Source organism: Lonchura striata, chromosome 2, assembly GCF_046129695.1.
Source record: "Lonchura striata isolate bLonStr1 chromosome 2, bLonStr1.mat, whole genome shotgun sequence".
Taxonomy (NCBI): Eukaryota; Metazoa; Chordata; class Aves; order Passeriformes; family Estrildidae; genus Lonchura; species Lonchura striata.
The window spans coordinates 2,970,994-2,991,786 of record NC_134604.1 but is presented as its reverse complement, the minus strand read 5'-3'; the positions used below and the strand labels follow the sequence as shown (position 1 = coordinate 2,991,786).

Sequence of the window (20,793 nt, the reverse complement as noted above, 5' to 3'; positions counted from 1 at the left end):
ATAGCACTTTCCCTCCCACCTCTCAGAGAGCAGGGAAGGCAAGGCTCCTTTGCAGCAGGAATGATGCAAAGTGCCTGCTGCAGAACCTGGGCTGACTCTTTTACTATGGAGTTTTCCTGGGATGACACTTGCCCACAACTACTCCTCCCTCCACTCTCCTCAGGGTTTTTTTTTACAGTTTCTGAATTTTTAATTATATTCACTGGCTTGACACAAGCTGAGCAGTTATTTTATACTTTCATACTCCCTTGTACAAAGAGGGAGAGCAGCATGCAATCCCAAAGAAAGATACTGAAGAGAGAGGAGTTTGTCATTTCAATAGTCAATGTGATATTTTGGCTGTATCTGAAGAGCAACATTTATAGAAAATAGATGTGTAAATTGCCTTTTATATGGCTCTTCAGAGGTTGCTTTCAGAAAATTATTTATTGTTCCAGATGCCTAAGCAGTCAAGGATACTGACTGACTGGAAAGAGTTCAGAGCAGAATAGTAAAAAATGATCACTTAGTGCAGATGTTTTGATTAATGTTTTTTTTAAAAAGTGATAAATGGATTAAAGGGATAAAATACAGCTTGGGGCCAGACTAAATGATGAGCTGGGGGGGACACGGGCCTCTCCAAATATGAATAAACACAGTGAATAAAACAATAACACATAGCAGCAAACCATTGGGTAAACAATGACACGCTCAACTCAGAGCCAGAAATTATTCTTCTACACATCAAACTAATCAAAGGATACTTGAAGTTAAATCTTCTGTCATACATTTCTGCACAGACCTACTTAATAGAAAGGCGGATGTAGAGCTTGGACAGAACAGAGGATGAGCTTCTGGAGTTACACAGGCACCAAAGAAGTTTTCTTCTTGAAACGTCTGCTTCTGTATCATATTAATACATTCTTTTTTCTAGCAAAAAATGGCACAGTGTTCACTGTTTACTTATTACTATGTAAACACTGAACATTGTGCCACTTTCTTTAGTTTGTCAACAGTTTGATCCACAATCTTGCTTTGCAGTCGACATAAATTCACCCAAGCATTAGCGAATCTTTGTTGACTTTGTGGTTCTTAAGGTCACTCAGTTTAAAATTTTTTTGTTACACCTTATCAAATATACCAGTTACTGCTGGTTTAGGACAGTTTCCATGCCCAGCTTCTGAATGTCAATCTCATTTTCTTGTATTGGGGTGATAGAAGAAATCTTTTGCACTTGAGAGCTCCTGTCACTCTATAGAAGTGTACCATGAATTCAAAACAGACAAAAGTAACTTCTGGATAAAACTGAAATAACTGGATCATACCCTTGTTTTCCTAGGTTGATGATTACCTCACATAGAAAATAAGTCAGGGGCTACTTCTATTATTTAGGCTGTGAAGTGAGTGAGTCCTAAGCTAGGAAATGTCAGAGGAAAGTAATTAATCTCATCCTCTGTGTGCACTGTATTTCAACCTTAAGTTATCAAAGCACTGCGAGGGGACCACAGAACAACACCATGAAGGCCATGACGACCCTAAACCTGCTGGTGAAAAAACAGAGATATTCTGATTCTTCTTTTTTCCCCACAAGTGACATAATGATGCCTTTTTTTCCATATGATTAGCTCTTTGAAAGTTAGAAGTATTGAATAGTTTGTTAACCTGTTATTTCCTTTTTTCCTTTTCTAAATGTGGGGCTCCAGGTCTCATTCTCTGCACACCATGTGAAGCTGGCCCTGAGTATGTATAGATTTACTTGTCTACTAATAAAATTCCTACTACTATGCAAAACTATCCTGATATTTGACCATGTTGGAAGTATCACAGAAATTATATTTCATCTATTCAAGGGAATGAAATTAGTAGTATATTTTACCAATGGGAAAGAAAAGATTATAGGCACTTGCTTCAAACTAATGAGTGCTCATCAATTTTGTCAATCTGCGATACAGAGATTCAAATTTATTTTTGATAGTTACACTTTTTTCCCCCTTTTTTTTAAATCTTAGGAATTTAATATACGCTTTGATATATTCAAAGCATGGCTTCCATCCAAAGTGAATGTAAAGACAAAGTATTGAGAGTTTCTTCAGACCTACTTCTGGGTGTGTATCAAGAAAATAAAGAACAGAGAATCTCAGTGAGATTCTGTTTTTTTAAAGATGATTTGTCCTGCAGTCATCCTGATGGAAATACAGTGACAAATGTAGGGGTGGAACCTGTTGTGTCACCTTGGAATTACCACATTCATCTTTTCCTGCAAGCTGAAATCAACACTTCAGTACTCTTTTAGCTGGCTTGCTCAGCACACACACGTGATTTAAGCAATGAGAGCAGTATTTCATGCAGTGCTGGCAAAAAAATCATACCCCAAAAATGGTAAGGCCTTAATGAATGTGAAAAACGCCAATCACTCGTTTTTTAAAATTTTAAAAGTTTAATAATAATAAAATGGTTATAAAAATAGTAATACAATTAGAGCAATAAAGTTTAGAGTTAGGACAATTACAAGACAATAAAAAGCAAAGACTTATGGATATCTGGATGCTCTCAAGCACTTAAACCACAAAAAGCATGCCTTGTGAACAAAGGAATAACCTTTAAAACAATACACTGTTGCATATTCATATATCTCATACATGATGCATAAACTCCTTGCAAATTATGAACTTTTATGGTTTTTGTTAACTTCTTCTCCTTAATCTTGGTGGTTCCAAAAAGACAGAGAGAAGGTGGAAGAATGTTTATCTTTTCTGATAAGGAGGCAGTAACTTTTTATGGGCCGCCTTCGCTGACATCTGTGTGAAGTTTCTTGATTATCTCATCTTCCTAACTGAGCCTGTAACAAATCCTATATCACAGAGTTTCTATTTTAACATTATGTTGTAACCCAAAACTACATTTAACACACTACTTAATTAATACAAGATAACTTTCTAACATTACACATATAACATTCATTGTAACATTTATAAAAAGCCAATCATAAAATATACATTTTTACAATGAAGAACCAGAAAAAGGGTAAGACCTGCCAGAAACAGGGTAAGGCCTTAGGGCAGATCTTGTCCTCTGCAAAAACTTCACTATCATACTAGTAAGAATGCTTAAATGTGGACCAAAGATGTGTTTATCTGAAGTCCTACCGTTTAAAAAATAAAAATTAATACAACTGAATAATAAGCAAGTAAATACAGATTTTAAAAATAAGGGATTTCAAAAAATGCATCTATACATTGCCAAGATGGCAAATGCTTTTCTAATGGGAGGTTCCAGGGACTTTGATGTGCTGATGGTATTTTACTTTTTAAAAAATCTTTACTTATAGAAAACCAATGGTTACTTGAAGAACATTGGGAAGGAACGGAACGGTATCCACAGACAGCAGTGCCAAGGGGCAGGTAAAGCTTTGGCTTTGCCAGTTCCACTATTCCCCACAGGCCTGCAGCTTCAGGGAGTAACCGGAGAGTAACTGGGGAGGGCGTGACCGCCGGGCACCGAAGGCCAAATCCCGCAGCCCCGACCCGTCCGGCCGCCCGTGCCGAACCCCACGGAGGCACCAGGCTCTGTAAAACTCTGCAGGAGCTGCGCGGCCCGGCCCGCGCCTCCTTCTCCGCCATTGCCACACAGGCCGCGCGCCCAGCCAGCGCCGTGCGCCGCAGCCAATGGGAGCCCGCCCGCCGGCCCCGCAACCAATGGGAGACCGGAGCCAGCCGCCGCCGCCGGCCCTGCAGCCAATGGGAGAGCGCGGCCAGCCGATGTTGACAGCGTCCGAATCCAGGACTCGGCAGCGGAGTGATCGGGCATTCAGCAGCGCCAGCAACCAATCAGAATACAAACCCTGCCCACCGCGGGATCCCATTGGTTACACGCCAGACCGGATCGGCGCAACAGCCAATCGGCGGCGGCGGAGGGGCAGCGCGCGCGGTTTGAATCGGGGCGGGAGCGGCCGGCCGCGGCGTGTGGGGGCGGCCGGAGCCGTGCCCCGGCATGGACAGCGACGCGATGCAGGGCGGGCTGCGGCGCAACGAGGCCCGCTTCATGGCTACCATGAGCCGCATCCTGGAGGAGGTGAGCTACGGGAAGCGCTGCCTGGGGGCAGCCGGTCCGTGCTGCGCCGTGCCTTGGCAGGAGCGGGCCGGCAAGCGCCAGCGCCCGGGATGCAGCAGGACGGACAGCCGGCACTGACCGTGCTGGGTACGCGACTCGGTGCCCTCATAGTGTCCTTAACCCCCATTAGCTTGCCTAAGACAGGGGGTTTTCAACGACAAAAAACAAAAGCAACAAAAAAAGTGGGGTACTCGCTCCGTGAATCCTTTGTGAGTCGTTCTGTGTTCTTCTCCCAGCGCAGGCACACGCGTTTATCCCGGGATGCGGCTTTCCCCTTCGGGAAATGTCTTGTGCCGCCGCCAGGTTAAATCGGGCTCTAGAAGGATTTTCTCGGCTTTTTGTTCTTTTTTTTTTTTTTTTTTTTTTTTTTTTACATGTCATGACGTGCTGGTTTTAGCTGGCGGCTGCTATTAGTTTCTACAGCAGGCGTTTGAGTGAAACTCTCAGCGACTTAACTGCATTTTATAACCCTTTGGAGCCCTGGCTTATGCCTTAGGTTGAATTGCTTGCACACACGCTTAAAATACATCGGTTTCCTGTAGGAGTTAATATTTCCAGATTGCTGATTTCTAGCTTTAGCCAATAAAACAACATACTGATAACTTCATATTTAGCATAAAGCAAAAAAATTGTCCTAAAAACAAGACATAAAACAGACATTAAAGACATTACTTTGGTCATTTGTTCTAATATTTAATGCTACTTTTTTTTTAGTACAATCATCCTTTTGAAGATGACATACTTGTTTCCATGGACACTCTCACTTATGATACACCTGACGGTAAGATCTCCTTAAAGCTACAATATTTGCATAGTGTAGGTGTGGTCTTAGTAAAGCATACATGTGTTGGCAGCTACAGAATATTTAAGTGCGACAGATACTGAATTTTGTTCACTAACATATGACATTTCATACGAAGACTTTAGTAATACCAAGAGTTTACTCCTATGTGCATGTTTAATCTATTGCATGCCCCATTTTAGACAAGAAAATGGTTATTAGCAAAGTTCAGGATAAAAAATGGGCAATTTTTGGATGACATAGTGAAAAACGCCAAACACTTGGTTTTTAAAAGTTTAATAATAATAAAATGGTTATAAAAATAGTAATACAAATAGAGTAATAAAAATTTAGAGTTAGGACAATTACAAGACAATAAAAAGCAAAGACTTGTGGATGTCTGGATACTCTCAAGCCCTTAAACCACAAAAAGCATGCCTTGTGAACAAAGGAATAACCTTTAAAACAATATACTGTTGCATATTCATATATGTTTGATAGTTATGCTTACATTCTATTTAAAATAGAAGCCTCTGCTATATTTCAACTGCTTCTTTTAATCCCCATGGTATCTTGGAGTCTGAGCAAGGCCTGAAGAAATTAGCTTCTGATAAGAAAACCATAAATTCTTCTTTGGAAGATTTACATGCTGTGTGACTGTTATCTCAAAGCAAATACCTCATTCCTTTAAAAAAACCCCACAAACATAGTTTCTATTGTAACTACTAAACCTTCACTTTAACTACAAAGCTACATTTACCATACTATTAAAATGTCAATACAACACAACTAATTAATATAATACATATAGTAACTATCTGCGTAGAGACATTTAATATGCATTACACACTCTAGTATACTACCAAGAGTTTACTCCTATGTGCACGTTTAGTCTATTACATGCCTCATTTTAGACAAGACAAGGGTTATTAGCAAAGTTCAGGATAAAAAATAGGTAATTTTTGGATGACATGAAGGAAGAAAATTGAAAATGGAATAGACTGTAAGGAAGTAAAGGAGCTTCCGAAGCAAAAGAAGCTTTTAGCAGCTTTTCCTTGAAAATCACTTCTGTGACTGGCCTCCCTCTTCACCAAAAATCAAGCCCTATCAAAAGTACCACATACATGAATTGCCACATCAGTTTTTGTAACTTACTGGAGAGATTGGGGATGTACCAGATGTGCACCAAAAGTTTTTACAGACTGGCAGGCTTGCATCTCGTATCTGTTATCCATTGGGAGCGGGAGGCAACATTCATAGAGTACTCTGATAGATGCTGTTGCTGTACAGCTTTGGATTTGTAAAGGTTTGGTTATGCTTTTGGGTTAGTGGCATCTGTTCAATATGGAATGAATATGGATCTCAGTCCTGAAGAGCTTTAATTAGGGCTTTAACTAACCTCAGATACCATGGAGTCTGCCTTCATCAACTAAAATCTAGAAACTAAAATAATTTACCTTTTTTTCCCATCTTGGTAGAATATGGGGCTGTAATGCTCTTTGGATTTTAGCTCAGTCTTGTTAGACTCAGCATGTGATTATCTTTTTTGTCTTGCCTGCCTTCACATCTTGAATTACCATATTCTCCTTATGTTTTCCTTTAAATTTTTATTTCAGCAAATGTGGTAGACAGCTCAGATTTGCTAATGCTATGTTATTCTGGAATATGTTCTTCCTAAATGTTTGTTAGAGTGATATTCAGTATAGGTGGTATTATAATATGTGGTAATACTGTTGCTTTTTGTTTTTTCTAGGACCTAAACAATGGGAGAAAGTGTCACGGAAGGATGCTAGAAAATGGAAAAAGAAAATATTTAAGGTATTTAATAATACAGTCCTACCATGCAGCCAAAATGCAGCAATATTTCTTCATGGATGTATAGGTAGATATGATTATATTCCAATCTTACCTTTGCCATATAATATTTTCAGAGGTATTGAAGAGGTTAACATCTGCTTTGAAATAGAGTTTTAGGATAGATTAAGATTTTTCTGAAACTTTAGGCTAAAATAGATGACCATTTATCAGTGGTTAGCACCACTAGTAAACCTGGAGAATTTTTTTTTTCAATTGCTGTCTTTTAGGAATGTCTAGTTTTGGAACTCATTAGAATGTTTTCAGTGCAGTTAAAGCATTGAATCAATTTATCTTTGCTCAGGTAATCAGCTCTTTGATTCCTCAGGGGCTTCTGGTTTCATCTTTACTTGCCTTTTTTCTTCCCTGTGAAATAATGCCAGATTAATTAAAGAATCTTTGCAGTGTCACCAGCCAGTGTGTCAGGTAAGCCCATGGCCTGTATGGTGTGCCTTGGCAGTTAACCCAGAGCTGTTCTGAACAGCACAGAGTGAGGGCATGAGGAATGCAATTCAGTCTGAGGAAACAAGAGTGCATTTAATGGAGACCACCAAGAGCCTCTATTTTGGGTTTCCTTTCCACTCCTGGTAATACCTCATGCACAGTCTACAAAGCATTTCTGCACAAGTTTCCCAACCAAATCCATAAAAGACTGTGAGGGAAATTCTCTGTCTTAGCCTCTTATGTGGGCCGAGGTATGTTCTTGCAGTGACTTTAGCAGCAAGAGTAAGGGAAAGAGTAAATTATCAGGTAAGTTTTACCAGACACTTGTGGCTTTTCTGGTCAGGCCAGGGCAATCCTGAGCAAATCACATGGTTTTGTAGCTGTGGGCTATACTAAAGTAAATAAAGAAAATGGTTAAAATTATTGTGCTTTTCTTTGATTATTCTTTTTTATTCTATTGCAGCATAATAGTCAAAGACCAAGGATCACAGGTATTGTTTGTTTAAAAAAAAATCCTGTTATAAATTATCTTAGGCCAAGAGTCTTGACTTAAACGAAGGTTTCAGGTTCATGCTAAACCCTTTAGGCTACTGACTGGGCTTTGTGTGAGAAACCATCTAGTAAATCATCAGTACTTCTGTTCAAGTTGTTAAATTTGGGTGAACCCTTTTCTCATAATAAAAAAAACAAGCTTGGATAGATTTGTATTTATGCATGTATTTATATTTATTCCATAGAAAATAGAATCTCACAGATTTTATCCTGTTTAAGAAAGCCATACCTTGCTCCAAGTTTTTCTATTTGAAACACAAATGCAAATGAGTAAACATTTCAACTGCTTTGGTTGCTGTTAGGCTTAAAAAAAAAAAAAAAAGAAACAAAATTAAACCAACCCATACACCTGAAACCCTCAACCCAAAAAAGTTATGTCTGACTGTGGATTATTAAAGGAAATGTACAGATTTTACTTGCTTTCTCTTAAGTAGACCTAAGTGTTTTAAATAAAGATACATAAAGCTTTGTGCTATTATGTGTAAACATTAAACAAATACCTATCAATGGACCCCTCTCCTTTGAATATAACTAGTCTTGTTTTTTCTAACACAGAGTGCTGGATTTTATTAGATTAGAGCTTTACTATTTGGATAGAATGTCCAGCAGCCCCATCAAGTTTTTCTGATTCAAATGACAATCCTTTGAGTAGAGAGCTTTTTTTAAAATATATTGCAGTTCTCAATGTGGGAGGACCAGGTATGTTAAATTCCAGACTCGCAGAAAAGTGGTATTTCTATCATATATATATTACCTGCTTAAAATGGCTTTTTTCTGTGAGAATTTTTTTGGAAACACAGTATGCTCTGTGGTGTTTCATAGATCATGCTCAGTCAGTGATTTCAACTGGAGACAACTTTGTTCTTCTAATTTCTTCTGTTCCCAATCCAGCTATCTTTGGAAAATGCACAATTCAGCTTCTAAAAGGCTGTTTTTGAGCAAGTAATACAGTAGTGTTTTGCAAAAGCATGAAGATTAATTTCCAGAGAAGGTTACAACCTTAAGCCAGAGCCTTCTAGGTATATGCTTGTTGAATTTTTTGAGAGAGTGATTTTATAGCCACTGGTAGGAAAATTGTGCTTAGAATAATTATCAGTGGTCTGTGTCCAAATTTGAGGGAATCATGGGGGATTTTTTCAGGATTTCTCCTCCTCACTTTATTGGTTTATGCTTTATTTAAGTAAATAATAGAAGAGGGAATACCCTTAAATTAACTGTCAGACAATAGCAGGTAGGGTTGACCACTGAGAAGACTGTCTGACAAATTTGGGCTAAAACTTAAAGCAAAATGTCTTCAATTTCATGCAAAAAAGTTCAAAATAATAGACTTGTTTTGGAATAATCAAATGCTGAAGAGACAATTTTGAAAGCAGTTTGAGCCAACCAAGGAGATCACACTCCACTGTAAAAATAGCGCACACGGTGTTAGAAGATATGCACAGGTGCCTTGAACAGGAAGCACACAAAACAGGTTTTCTGCACTCTTCAACACTGATAAAAAGTGTGCTGGAGTACTTTGGTTTGTGTTTCATTATAGTGTGATTGGCCTGAGTGAATCAGAAAAAGAAACTAATTACTAGAGCCACTGGTGATAGGACATAAATGGAGGGAAAAGTAAAAGAAATTGAAAACAGAAGTAACAAGAGAGGCTAAGCATTATAAAAGTAATAGAGCTTTTTTTTTTTCCCTCCCTTTCATGCTAAGAAATATCAGAGGAACAGAGCAGTGGTGTTGAAGATGTGCACCCAACAGTACACCAGGTATGGGTGCTGCATTGCATCTGTTTAGATGGAGTGTTCCAGGCCAGGCTGGGAAGGTTTGGAGCAATCTGCCATCACAGAGGGGTTGGTACGAGATGATCTTTAAGGTCCCTTCCAACCCCAACCATCCTGTCAGCCTCTTTGGGAAAATGTGTTGATGGAGTCAAAAGCTAAGAAATCATTTGTGAGCAGGTGGTCCTGTATCATGATACCTATACTGGATTTCAACTGAATTATTAGGTTTTTTTGAAGGGGGATGGGGACAGCAGTTGGATATAGGCTTTTAACCATCAAGTACCTTTTTAGTTAGGCAACATGTGAGCGTAACTTTAAAACGTATTCTTTGTAAAATCTGTGTAGTCTAGAATAACTTCTTTTGACTCAAAGTAAGTTTGTGTATAGACTTGTTAATAAAGGTGGTGTGAGTTGATCAGAATTTGTGGAATACAACTGTGTTTGTTTCACCACTACCACCACCCCCCCAAAAAAAATTGATGAAGTAGTGGAAGCAGAAAAATTCTATGGGCTAATTAAGATAGCTTAATCTACCAGCTATTAAAATTCCTTTCATGTGCTTTTAAGGAATCTTCTGAGAACCCTGGTATGGAAATACCTAATACAGGTGGGTTTTTTTTTTTACTACTTATCTAACCTTTATTTCACTTTACTTTGAAAGATGCAAGTAGCTTTTTCATCACTTTGTAATACAGTAAACTTAGTTTTCATACATGTTCTGTACCCTTTCAGAAGGTAGAGAATAGGAATTGCAAGAGTCTGAGGTATGGGTAGTTTTATGAAATCAGTTTTTATATTCTTCACTGAAATTTTAGTCCTGATTCCCTGATAATTGAGAGTCAACGTGGAATGTGTTCAACAGTTCTTTCCCAATAAAGGAAGGAACAATTAAAAAAAAACCTTGGTCTAGGTGTCAGTAGACGTTTTATTAGGAGTCAACATAGATACACTGAATATTAGGGGAGTGGTAAACAGAGGTTTGCAGTCAGTTGCAACAATTCAGTGCCGTGAAGATTTTTAGCAAGGTTTTGACCTTGTATTCCCAAATCATTATTTGATTCTGTTAATTAGTGAAAACTGACTTTGACTTTTTTTTTTGTATTTATAATGGGTATTATTCGACATTTTTGATTCTTGAGTGAATGAAAACTTCTACTGTTTTTCATAAACTGAGCTATGGCTAGGCAGTAGCCAGTAGTTAATGGCCGAAAGAGGAGTTGCAGTAGAATTTGGTTAGTTTGGGGTTTAAGTTCTCTGGTATTAAATTAGCTTGTTGATCTCAGTAGCTGCCTTTAAGGCTGACAATTACTTCCCTGTTGAGGGAAATGTTTCCTACTGTCATTTGAGAGGATAATTTCACATAAGCATTTCAATGAGACAATAATTTTTGCCAATTTAGAAAGGACAACAATTTTTTCAACCTGCTTGATGAAACTTAGGAAAAATATTTCAGAGGCACTTGTAGCTTGGCTGCTGTAAGTTGCTTTGCCATTTGCACTTGTGGGATAAATGAGTCCAGTGCTTCAGACTCTGGCTCTTTCATAGCAGCATACAATAAAATGATTATCCCCTTCTCCCCCTCCTCCACCTACGAATGGTCTGTGAAGAGACTGGTGAGGATTTGTAGAAACCTCAGTGAGTTCCAGCTGTCTCCAAATACAGTAAGATGTAGGAGTTAGATTCTTAGGGAGATGGGATTGGATTCCTCACAAAAAGATGGAGTGCACTGAGGTGTTTAAGATGTGTGGTGCTTTGGCTTTTGGTTGTTTTGGTGTGTTTTTTCAGGGCTTATTTTCTTGGTTGGGTTTTGGTGGTTTTTTGATATTTAAAAGTTTACCAATAGGGCATACTAACTTAAGAAAATAATCTATCTTCAGCTGTTTTAGCTAAAATTTTAATTTTGGGCAAGTGATTTCCATTTTTAGTGTTTGTACAGTATACTTCACACTTCTCAGTGAAGGCAGAGTTTCTTCCAGGTGTTATACACAGTTTTTGTGTTGAAAGTGTGCAGAGCTTGTCTACAGCAGGTAAAAGTCAAGTGGAACAGTTCTCACCTGGGCGTGCAAGTATTAGTCTGTCCTTAATAGGGCAAGTTATTAGGACTACCCTCTTGCTTTCTCAGGAAGTAGCATAGCAGAGTACATCAACAATAACTTGTATATAACAATTACTTGTATCCGCTATCACAGAAAACTGAATTAATTTGGAGAAAGGAATCAGTAAGTTATAACTTAGGGAATAATAGTGTTTTGGATGCACCTCCTCTGAAATAGTTTTCTGTAAAAAACAACATATTTTTGACAGAGAAAGGTGGGAGTTTTTTGGGTTTTTTTCCTCACTGTTCTCCCTTTGGGGTGCAAAGGTGTTACTGAATAGCCCTTTGGTCTTTAAAACCACTTTCCAATTCCCTGGAGAGAATACTTTTATTTCTCCATTCTGTGCCATGGCCTTCTGCTAATTACTGAAGGTCCAGTGATTTGGAAGTGTGATTACAGCACTTTGAAGATCTACTGAAATTAGTTTTTTTTAAGGATTCACATTTAGAAGCATTTTCCACTTGTATACAAATCAACTCATTCTATGATATAAGCTTATTTTTAAATAGTTTATAATAGTTGTGATGGATTCAGCCACTCCTGGACGCAGGAGTTCCCTTTATCTCAAGAACTGCCCATTTTTGTAGCAATCCAGTCTGTTCATCCTGATGAACATTTAGGAAGCAATCTGACAGGTGTGTGCCCAATTATACCGGAGGGAGATTGTATGGCAGAAAGAGTAGTGTGATGAGGTATCATAACCAGGTTTATTTTCACTCACAAGTTCCAGGGTTATTCTCCTCTCCTTTTTCCTTCCCTCTGGTGAGTTCAGGGAAATTCAGCAATCTGGGCTGAAAATGCTGTCATCTATTTTATGCTCATGGATGACTGATTTTAGCTAATGATGAACTGGAAGGTCTGGCTACGTCGAGGAAACAAATATTTTCTTGCATTTCATTCACAAAAGCACCCACAGAATGCCTCAACCTGAGTTAAAAGATTCAGACTTGTTTTTTCATATTCTCAAGTGTGCCCTCTTTCTCACTTTGTGAGTTCTAAGGTGGTCTGGACAACAGGAAGCTACTAAGAGGAAGTGTGAGAGAAAGTCCTTACTATCTTTGTTGGGATATTTAGGAATGTAGTGGGGATTCTGCATTAATGATTAATGAATCTTAGAGAGCAACAAAAGAAAGAACATTAAAAGTGTTTTCCTCTTTGTAATGTTTAATATAAATCCTAAAGAACTGATTGCAAACAACTTTTTTTTACTCTTCTGTGCTCTACTGAAGTCATTTATGAACCAACAAACCATGCTTTTCAATTGGAATTGAAATGGAAAGGTAATACAGCTAAAAGTTATAGTGTAGAAAACTGTTTTCTAGAATGGAAATAGTGTACTCAATAACTTCCAGAGTGTGTGCTTAGAAACATTTCTGTTTTGAGTTCACCTGTATTTTATTTGATCTTTACCTTCAAATTGCAGATGAAGAAAGTGATGACGTAGTCTCAGTAGGAAGAAAATTTGAAGGCATTCACCTGCAGGTAAAAATTCTGGGTGTCTGATAGAATGTAATGATTCAATAGAAACTATTAATGAATTAACTATTTCACTAGTTTACATTTGCTAGATGAGTTGATACAGTCAGCAGAAGACTTGATATAGTCTGCATCTTAATGTACATTTTTAACAAGTGAGGGGTTCAATAAATAGTGACACAAAGACCAATGACACGTGATATTATTATCTTGCTAATACCAGTGGGCCAGGGAAAGCCCTGCACTGTACTGCATCAGCAGGCAGCTCTGAGAAAGGCCTTTATAGGTAAGGAAAAATAGGAACCAGATGGATCACAAGGTGAAAACACTTAGAAGAACTATGGTCATTCACCTGAGAGTCTAGCATAAATAGGTAACATGACTTAAAGCAAATGGTAAATGTGAAATAATGGCTGCTATAACAAAAGCAGCCTGGAATCTTCTGCTGTTGCTTCCCAAACTAGACTATGGTCAGGACTAGCCAGAGTATTCACATTGCTGGGGGAAAATATAACACACTTTGTGTGTGCAGCCATTTTAATCCTGTGTTCTGCTTGCTCAAATAGCATTGCCAAAATTGGGATTTACTTTCCTTACTTGTTTAACACAGTGCTGGTGTCCTCCCTCTGACAACAGCCAATGCAATCAGCTTCAGAAAGGGACACTTTGACTAATGAATTGCCTTTTCTTACAAAATTCTCTTGGAATTCACATTGAGGATCGTTGCAGAGTAGATTTTAAGTTGTATATGAGTTGTCATGGGATGGTAAGAGTACATGTCAAGATTTGCAGCTGTAATTATCAGAGCTTTGTAACCATTTTCCTTTTTTTCTCTTTTCTTTATTTGAGTGGTTTGTTTGTTGGCTTGTTTGTTTTTATCAGTGGATCTTTAAAGGCAGTGTGTGCTCTTCCCTGAATAAACTTGTTAATTATTGTTTTTTATATATCTTCACATATAGTTCCTTCTTGGGATTTGGGGTTTTTGGTTTTTTTGACGGGGGATTGTTGCCTGAGATGTATACATTAAAAATAAATTTATGCTGGTTGCATAGCCTGATCTGAAGGATACTAGTTTGCAGTAAATCAGAATAATCAGTTTGGAGTTGCCCGAGCCAATAATTTCTGTGCTTTAATAATTTTATTTTCCTTCTAGAATCTGATTGCAGATGATGGGCAAATCTTTAAGAAAGAAATCGTTCCAGTGGATGTGATAGTACAAGGTGATGGGAGAAATATTCCCAAATGGATAACGGTAACATATTTTTCCTAAGTTATTAATTTGAATAAAATAAAAACTCTTTAACTGGGTAGCAGTTAAATGAGTTCTAACACAACTTCTCTGTGGTTCTCCCATTGTCTGTGTAGATATTGTAGGATCTTGGTGTTTTTACAGCTCTGGTATGTAAGAAACAGAGCAAATCTTTTACAAATTTGTTTTCCCTTTTGTTTTACATTTATACTTTGATCTTTGATGTGCAGGTTGATCTTTGAGCTGTCTGTTTTCCAAAAAGTCTACATCTGAGCTTCTTGGTGGGGGGGAAAAAAAAGGATTGGCTTTGTTTTGTTTTGGGGGGTGAGGAAGATGAGAGGTGCAGTGTCATGATAGAGGTACAGCTTCTCTTTTCTGCTGGAGCTGCCTGAGATGTCTAGATTATTCAGGTCTGTGTGTAGCTATAGATGTGTGGATAAATTCTTATAAAATATAAATTCCTAGCTCAAATTGATAGGGGTTAATACATGACACATAATGTATAAGTTGAAAACATAATGAATAGCTTTCCAAGAATAAACTAATAACTCCTGAAACTTCCTGCTGAAGTCTTAGACTTGATGTTTTCCACTTTGTCTGAACTTGGGTGAGCCCTTAAGGACCATGACTCTACATGACCCAGAATAGCAAGAGGCAAGAAGTCACAAGTAAGGTTTTGATGATATTTTGAACACACTCAAAACTCCAAACATTAGTTTGGTTTTTCTTTTCTTTGTTTTCCAGGTAACAACTCCAATTTCATCTAAAAGTCATCAATCAACTTCGCCCGGGCAAAAACTGCTTGGTAAAACTTAGTCTTGTCTGTTGGTCAAATATTAGTTACAAAAAGTGGTTTCATTAAAATTCATTATAAAAAAGATTTCAGTTCTTGTAAACAAAGGTGTTATTTATCTAGCTGAGAACTTCAATCACCTGGATTTCAAAGGAAACTTAGACATGATTTTGCTTATGGTAAAATGTCTTTGGAAAACAAAGCAAATAATTTACGTATTTAAATCCAGCTTTTCTTATGTGTCCTCAGGAACAAATATGCATTGTTGCAAAATTGGGCAGCATTTAGCTGACTGAGCAGTGGTTTTTAGTTCTGCTTATTTTAAATTCAAGGGAAGTAATACAATGGCTTTGGGTCTGCTGGCAACTGGTATTCAAAGTGGTATTTTGCCAGTGAATTTTGTTCAGAACTTTTCAGACTTAGTGCAAGCCTAAGTGTTTTAGTGTAAAGAATTTAGGCTTAACATCTACAGAAAGCATTAATTTCATAATGGTGGTTTATGAAATCAAAAGCTGCACTTCTATTAGTCACATACAAAGCTTTCAATTAATTCAGAAAAAAAGGAGCAAAACCTTTTGGGTAAGGCTGTTACTTCTGACCAGGAGTCACAAAACGGCAAAGAACTCATCTTCTGCAATGGATATCTGTATATTATGCTACTTTGAATAGTGTGTTTTTTCCAGTGCATTTAATTTATTTCCTCTATAATATGTGAATTCTTATGGTTAGGAAGTGTATTCATTTTTTCTTTTGTAATAATCAGTAAGGTAATCTGAATCATATGCAGTTGGTTTTAAGTCATACATTATGCCATTGGAAGTGCCTTAATATGTTTGGATTTTTTTCTGTCTTCTGTTTTGGTTTTTGACTCATTGTAGTTTTTGGTTTGGTGTTTGTTTTTTTGTTTTTTTCTAGTAGGCTGTCAAGCTCCTGTTTGCAGAAAGAAGCTAGAGCTGTCAAATGAGTGTTCTTCATCCAAATATCCACAGTTACAGCATTCTGTTGTTCCCATTTCATCAAATACAATAGCCTCACCCTGGCATCAACCTTGTCCAGAACTGAGAACAACTTCATATGACAGTATCCTTGGAGAATACCAGTCTGCAGATGGGGAATGCTCCTTGAGCAATACAACTCTTGCAGACTTGTATCCAGCAATGGTAGAGATGTTTACAAAGCTCATGAAGAAGCATTCTCAGAGGATAGTGTTCAAGTACATGTTTGGACACCTACGGCTCAAAAAGAGGTATTCTAGAAGACCAAAGCTCAATGTCACTGTAGACAAAATTAGAGGGTTTGAGCCCTGTAAACTAAAGGAAGCATTTCACAGCACGTGTAGCTATGGAATTGAAGACAACCAAAATCCAACTTCTGGAAAGAAGAGCAGAGAATTCTGCTGTGACAGTTATCCCATTAGTAATTCATCTGGGCTGGTGCCTTATGGTTATACTGATACAAATGAAATCAAAATGCCCTACTCTGACTCAAGTTTAGAACAACATTTGGCATCTGGAAAAAGCCTAGAAAACTGCAAACACACTACTTTTCCTGATGTTATGGATAGATTAGGAGAGACATTTCTAGTTGAAGATAAATTACAGACTACTGCCACACCAAAGAGTTCAGAATACAGAGAAATTGAAAAACATACTTACAAACAATTATCAGAACCTAGTTTTATAACATCTACTGCCAGTTCAGATTCAAGAGCATTTCATCTTGTAAAAGAGAGTAAGACTCAGAAAACTGACTCTTATGTTGGTACCTCAGAATTGTGTTCATCTGCTTGTAGTTCCCCTGGTATTAGAAACAATTCTATCCCTATGACAAATTGTTCTCCTGCGAGATCATCATTAAATACTGTGTTTGTATATCCTCAAAAAATAAGTTCTGAAAGGCAAACTTCTTTCCAGCACAAAGACTCATTTTCCTCCTGGTTTATGAAGCAGAGTCCTTCAAGGAAGCCAAATAAATATGAAGATTCATTTGAGGAACTCTACTACAAAGTGCGTTCTGAAGAATTCCAAAAACCTTTGACATTGACAAGACCACTTTTAAACTTGCAGAACCTTGAAGAGAAAGGAACATTAGTGAAGAGTAATCTAAGTGATTCTGGGAGGTCTGCTAAACAGTGTGATATAGAATTCGACAGACTCTTTGAGAAACTGTGTGGGGAGTCTGTTCCAAAATCTGGGCTTCAGGCAGCTTTAAATTTCAAGAAATATGAAGAAATGCAGATACCTGAAACTGTAAATGCGCTTGTTAATTCTCCTGTCCGAGCTTATCCTGCAATTTCCAGAATTAAAAGATCAAATTTTCTAAACTATCTTCCTTGTTCACCAGTAAAGCGACTGAAACTAACACCAGAACATAGTTTTTCTTCAAGGAAATGTCAGGATATTTTCCACAGTGAAAAGGGTAATCTTCAGACAGGCGGCATGGATTTCTTGAGCAAATGCAACTGTAGCAACCCCAGCTCTTTTGCTGATCACAACTGTCATTGTCAGGTATTTAAGGACCTTGGAGGAAAAAAAATTGTGCACCTTTAGATATTTGGAAAAGGGCTTAATAATGGATTAGAGCTGCAAGCTGTTTTAAGTAGGGATAGCATACTTCTGGTGCTTCTCAGTCAGTCAGCTTTTACAGCTCTGGGGACTTGGGGATATCAGGTCTCCTGGATCCCTGTGATGAAGCTCCCTATACTTAATAAATTTGAAATGGTTCTAAATGAAAGTTTTTACTCCATTTTAATAGGAAATATCACTGGAAGAAGTGGTCTCAAATAGTGACTTGGTTATGGTGTTGTCCTGAAATGATTAATTTTATAGATGGACAAGATGAAACAAACAAATTAATCTTTATAGGGTTTCACAGGAATCATTAAACTTGTTGATTTAAATGAGACACTTATTTCCAAGTTCGGTCATTTCTTCTGAGGTAAGCTGTGAATATTTTTAATGAATGTTATATGTTGCTGCTTTATTTTCAGGGTTCTAGATCTCATGATTCTTCAGATGAAAGTTTTCTTGGTATTCCTGGCACTTCCCTGAAAGGTTCGTTTCAGACACGTTATTAATTCATGCAAGAGTATTTTCCTAAGGAAATTTGCCCATTGAAGTGTTTCCAATGTTTAAATATGCTGGTACATAAACCATATTCTGTAATGTTCATGCTACTCAACATTGTTCTTGCCCTTTTCATTCACTGTTTCTAATCACCAGAATCTGGGACTGGAGGTGCACACTCTGGTTGGCCTTCGGCAATGGAGAACTGCTGCTCTTTCAGAAATGTGAGGAAGTGTCAACCAAGGTAATAATAATCTCTTTTTTAAAGAGATTTCAAAATGAATTCTTACTCCTCTTAATAACGATACGGAGGTGACGTGCATATTTGTCAAATGGAAATGGGTGTGGGAGAGCCCTGGCTAGTCACACCTGCAGACTTGAACACTGAGAGGCAAGTGTCTGTGCTCCAGCAAGGAGAGCTGCTGAGCACAAGACAGTGAGATGACCTGACTGAATACCTACTGTAATCCTTATCTGGTGTTCATGATAAAGGCAGCTATTATTTTAGTTATGTTATGGAATTGTTTTGATCGTGCCTCTGTGTGGCTCTGTGTTTAAGCAGCCATTTAAAAGGACTTGCAGAAGTTGGCCTCTGTGCAGCTGGGCATCACTACATCACTACCTGCATTTTGGCTCTGTGTGAGCAAGCAGTGCCTCTGTTTGGAGCATGTCAGGGATCCTCTCCTCCTGCTGTTGTCACTACTGGCTGTGTATTCAGATCTCTGGAAGCAGGACACTTGTCTCTGTTCCCTGAATACTGGCTTCAAATGTCTGGTTTTCATAAAAAATAGGTAATTTATAAGGGATTATCAAGCCTCAGATCTCTTGGATTGTTAATTACAAACATTTAATATTCTAAGGATTTAAAAATCTTTAAAAGCTCTCTAAAAAAAATCCTAATTTTATTTACCAAAACTTTTTTGATGTGCTTTTTTGCCGTAAGTGTAATTTGTCACCAGACACTGTTGGCTTCCTAAGCTCATTCAAGAAATATTTTCACTATGATTGAGCTCATCATATGGGTAATATCAACATTAACTGACAATATTTGAATTAGAAATTCAAAGGAAGGCTGAAAGCATTTTCTAAACTATTTGTATGGAGAATTTAACTAGAAAAGAAGTTTAATGATGTAAAGAAATAGTTTCAGTTTAAGCAAAGATGGAGTTGAAATTTAGAGGCTTGCATTACAAATACATAAAATATTGATAAATATTATATTTGGATTATTTCTTATATAATGGAAAATTGGAGACAAACTGATGAGTATGCAGGATGTTTCTGTGATTTGAGTATGCCCACTTAGCTGAGCAAAGTTCTTCTCAGGTCTTGGATTTCCTTTTTTTTCCTTACTGTGTCATCCTGTCTCCCCATACAAAACAGCCATTGTTATTGTTTTTTAAAGGAAATGGTTTTTCTCTCTTTAATCCATATAAGAAGTCAAGATTTCAGAGTTTTCTTCCAAGTCATCTGGAATGAAATCTATTTCTTTCTTCTTTATTTACACAAATACATGTTTGCTGATTTGTAGCCAAAATGGACTGTCAGCTGGAAAGCTTCCTGAGGCCCTGTGGTGTGATATTTTTAGCTTTCTATGGTTCCCAGCAGTGAAGCTTTTTAATGGCTTCAGATCCCTCAGATGTTTAATGCCAAAGCCACGTGGAAAAATGCTCTATTTTGTAATGAATGGTTGTGAAAAGGAATAATGTCTTTCTAACTGGAACCAACCAGATTGACTTATCTAGAAGATGATTATGAAAGAGATTTCTAAAAAGGAAATGTTCATATCTAAGGAACTCTTCTTCAGCTCTGTGTGAATGCTGTCCTACAGTTTTACTGTTATATTTAATTGTCACGTGTAAACCAAATTAGTTTAAAATAGGAGAGAAAATTTATGCAATTTCTTAAGTAATATGCAAGGGGTTCTCACTTGTCTTTACCTTTTAACTAGTTGTGAATGCACTCCAAGATTGCATCTCAAAGTTTAATGGATATACATAACTTGGATTGATCTAGTAGCACTACTGAGGCATTAAAATGACATAGCATGAAAAGCTTCCTCTCCATCTGAAAGCACATAGGAAAGCAGACAAGGAGCCCTGCTGCTGTTCACAGTCAAGATGTTCAGATACCTTGCTTTGACAATTTATTTCAATTTCATCCTGTTCATTGAAGTTTCAGCAAATTTGTGTAATTTACTCCATCATCTAAACAGAGGTTTTGGATTTTTTTCCCTAGGGTGTACAGAAAACTAAGCTACAGTGATGGAAAAGACCAATCGTGATAATCCCTTGGATGACTCTGGTTAAAGCTCACCAAAAAGCATTAATGCACTGTTACAGTGGAAAATGTTTTATATAGGTTGTGTTTTATTCAGTGTTGTTTCTTCTGAGAACCAGGGATGTATGGTTCTATATAAGCAATACGCAACTAGTTCTGATTTATACTTTCTTGTAGTTCAAATCTTTGGGAAAGGTTTCATCCCTTTAACAGCACTCTTCTTCCTCAATTAATGGCTAAGTTGGAATTTTATATTTGACAGTATTTGTAATAACAGAATGTGATCTGTATTCTTATTTGCTGATAAGCTTTGATTCTAACTGTGGTAATAATAAGGAA

The 20,793-nt window shown here is 37.5% G+C and overlaps 1 protein-coding gene across 1 annotated transcript; it reads left to right on the top strand.

The window, feature by feature from the left end:
• Window positions 1-3,962: 3,962 nt before the first annotated feature.
• HJURP (Holliday junction recognition protein) lies at window positions 3,963-20,458 on the top strand. The gene is made up of 13 exons (XM_077790523.1): window positions 3,963-4,050; window positions 4,804-4,870; window positions 6,624-6,688; window positions 7,632-7,659; window positions 9,425-9,480; window positions 10,063-10,102; window positions 13,015-13,073; window positions 14,221-14,319; window positions 15,061-15,121; window positions 16,028-17,616; window positions 18,099-18,162; window positions 18,331-18,418; window positions 20,413-20,458. Exons 1-13 carry the CDS (start codon window positions 3,970-3,972, stop codon window positions 20,456-20,458), a joined length of 2,343 nt encoding a protein of 780 aa, XP_077646649.1. The 5' UTR covers window positions 3,963-3,969.
• The last annotated feature ends 335 nt before the right edge of the window (window positions 20,459-20,793 follow it).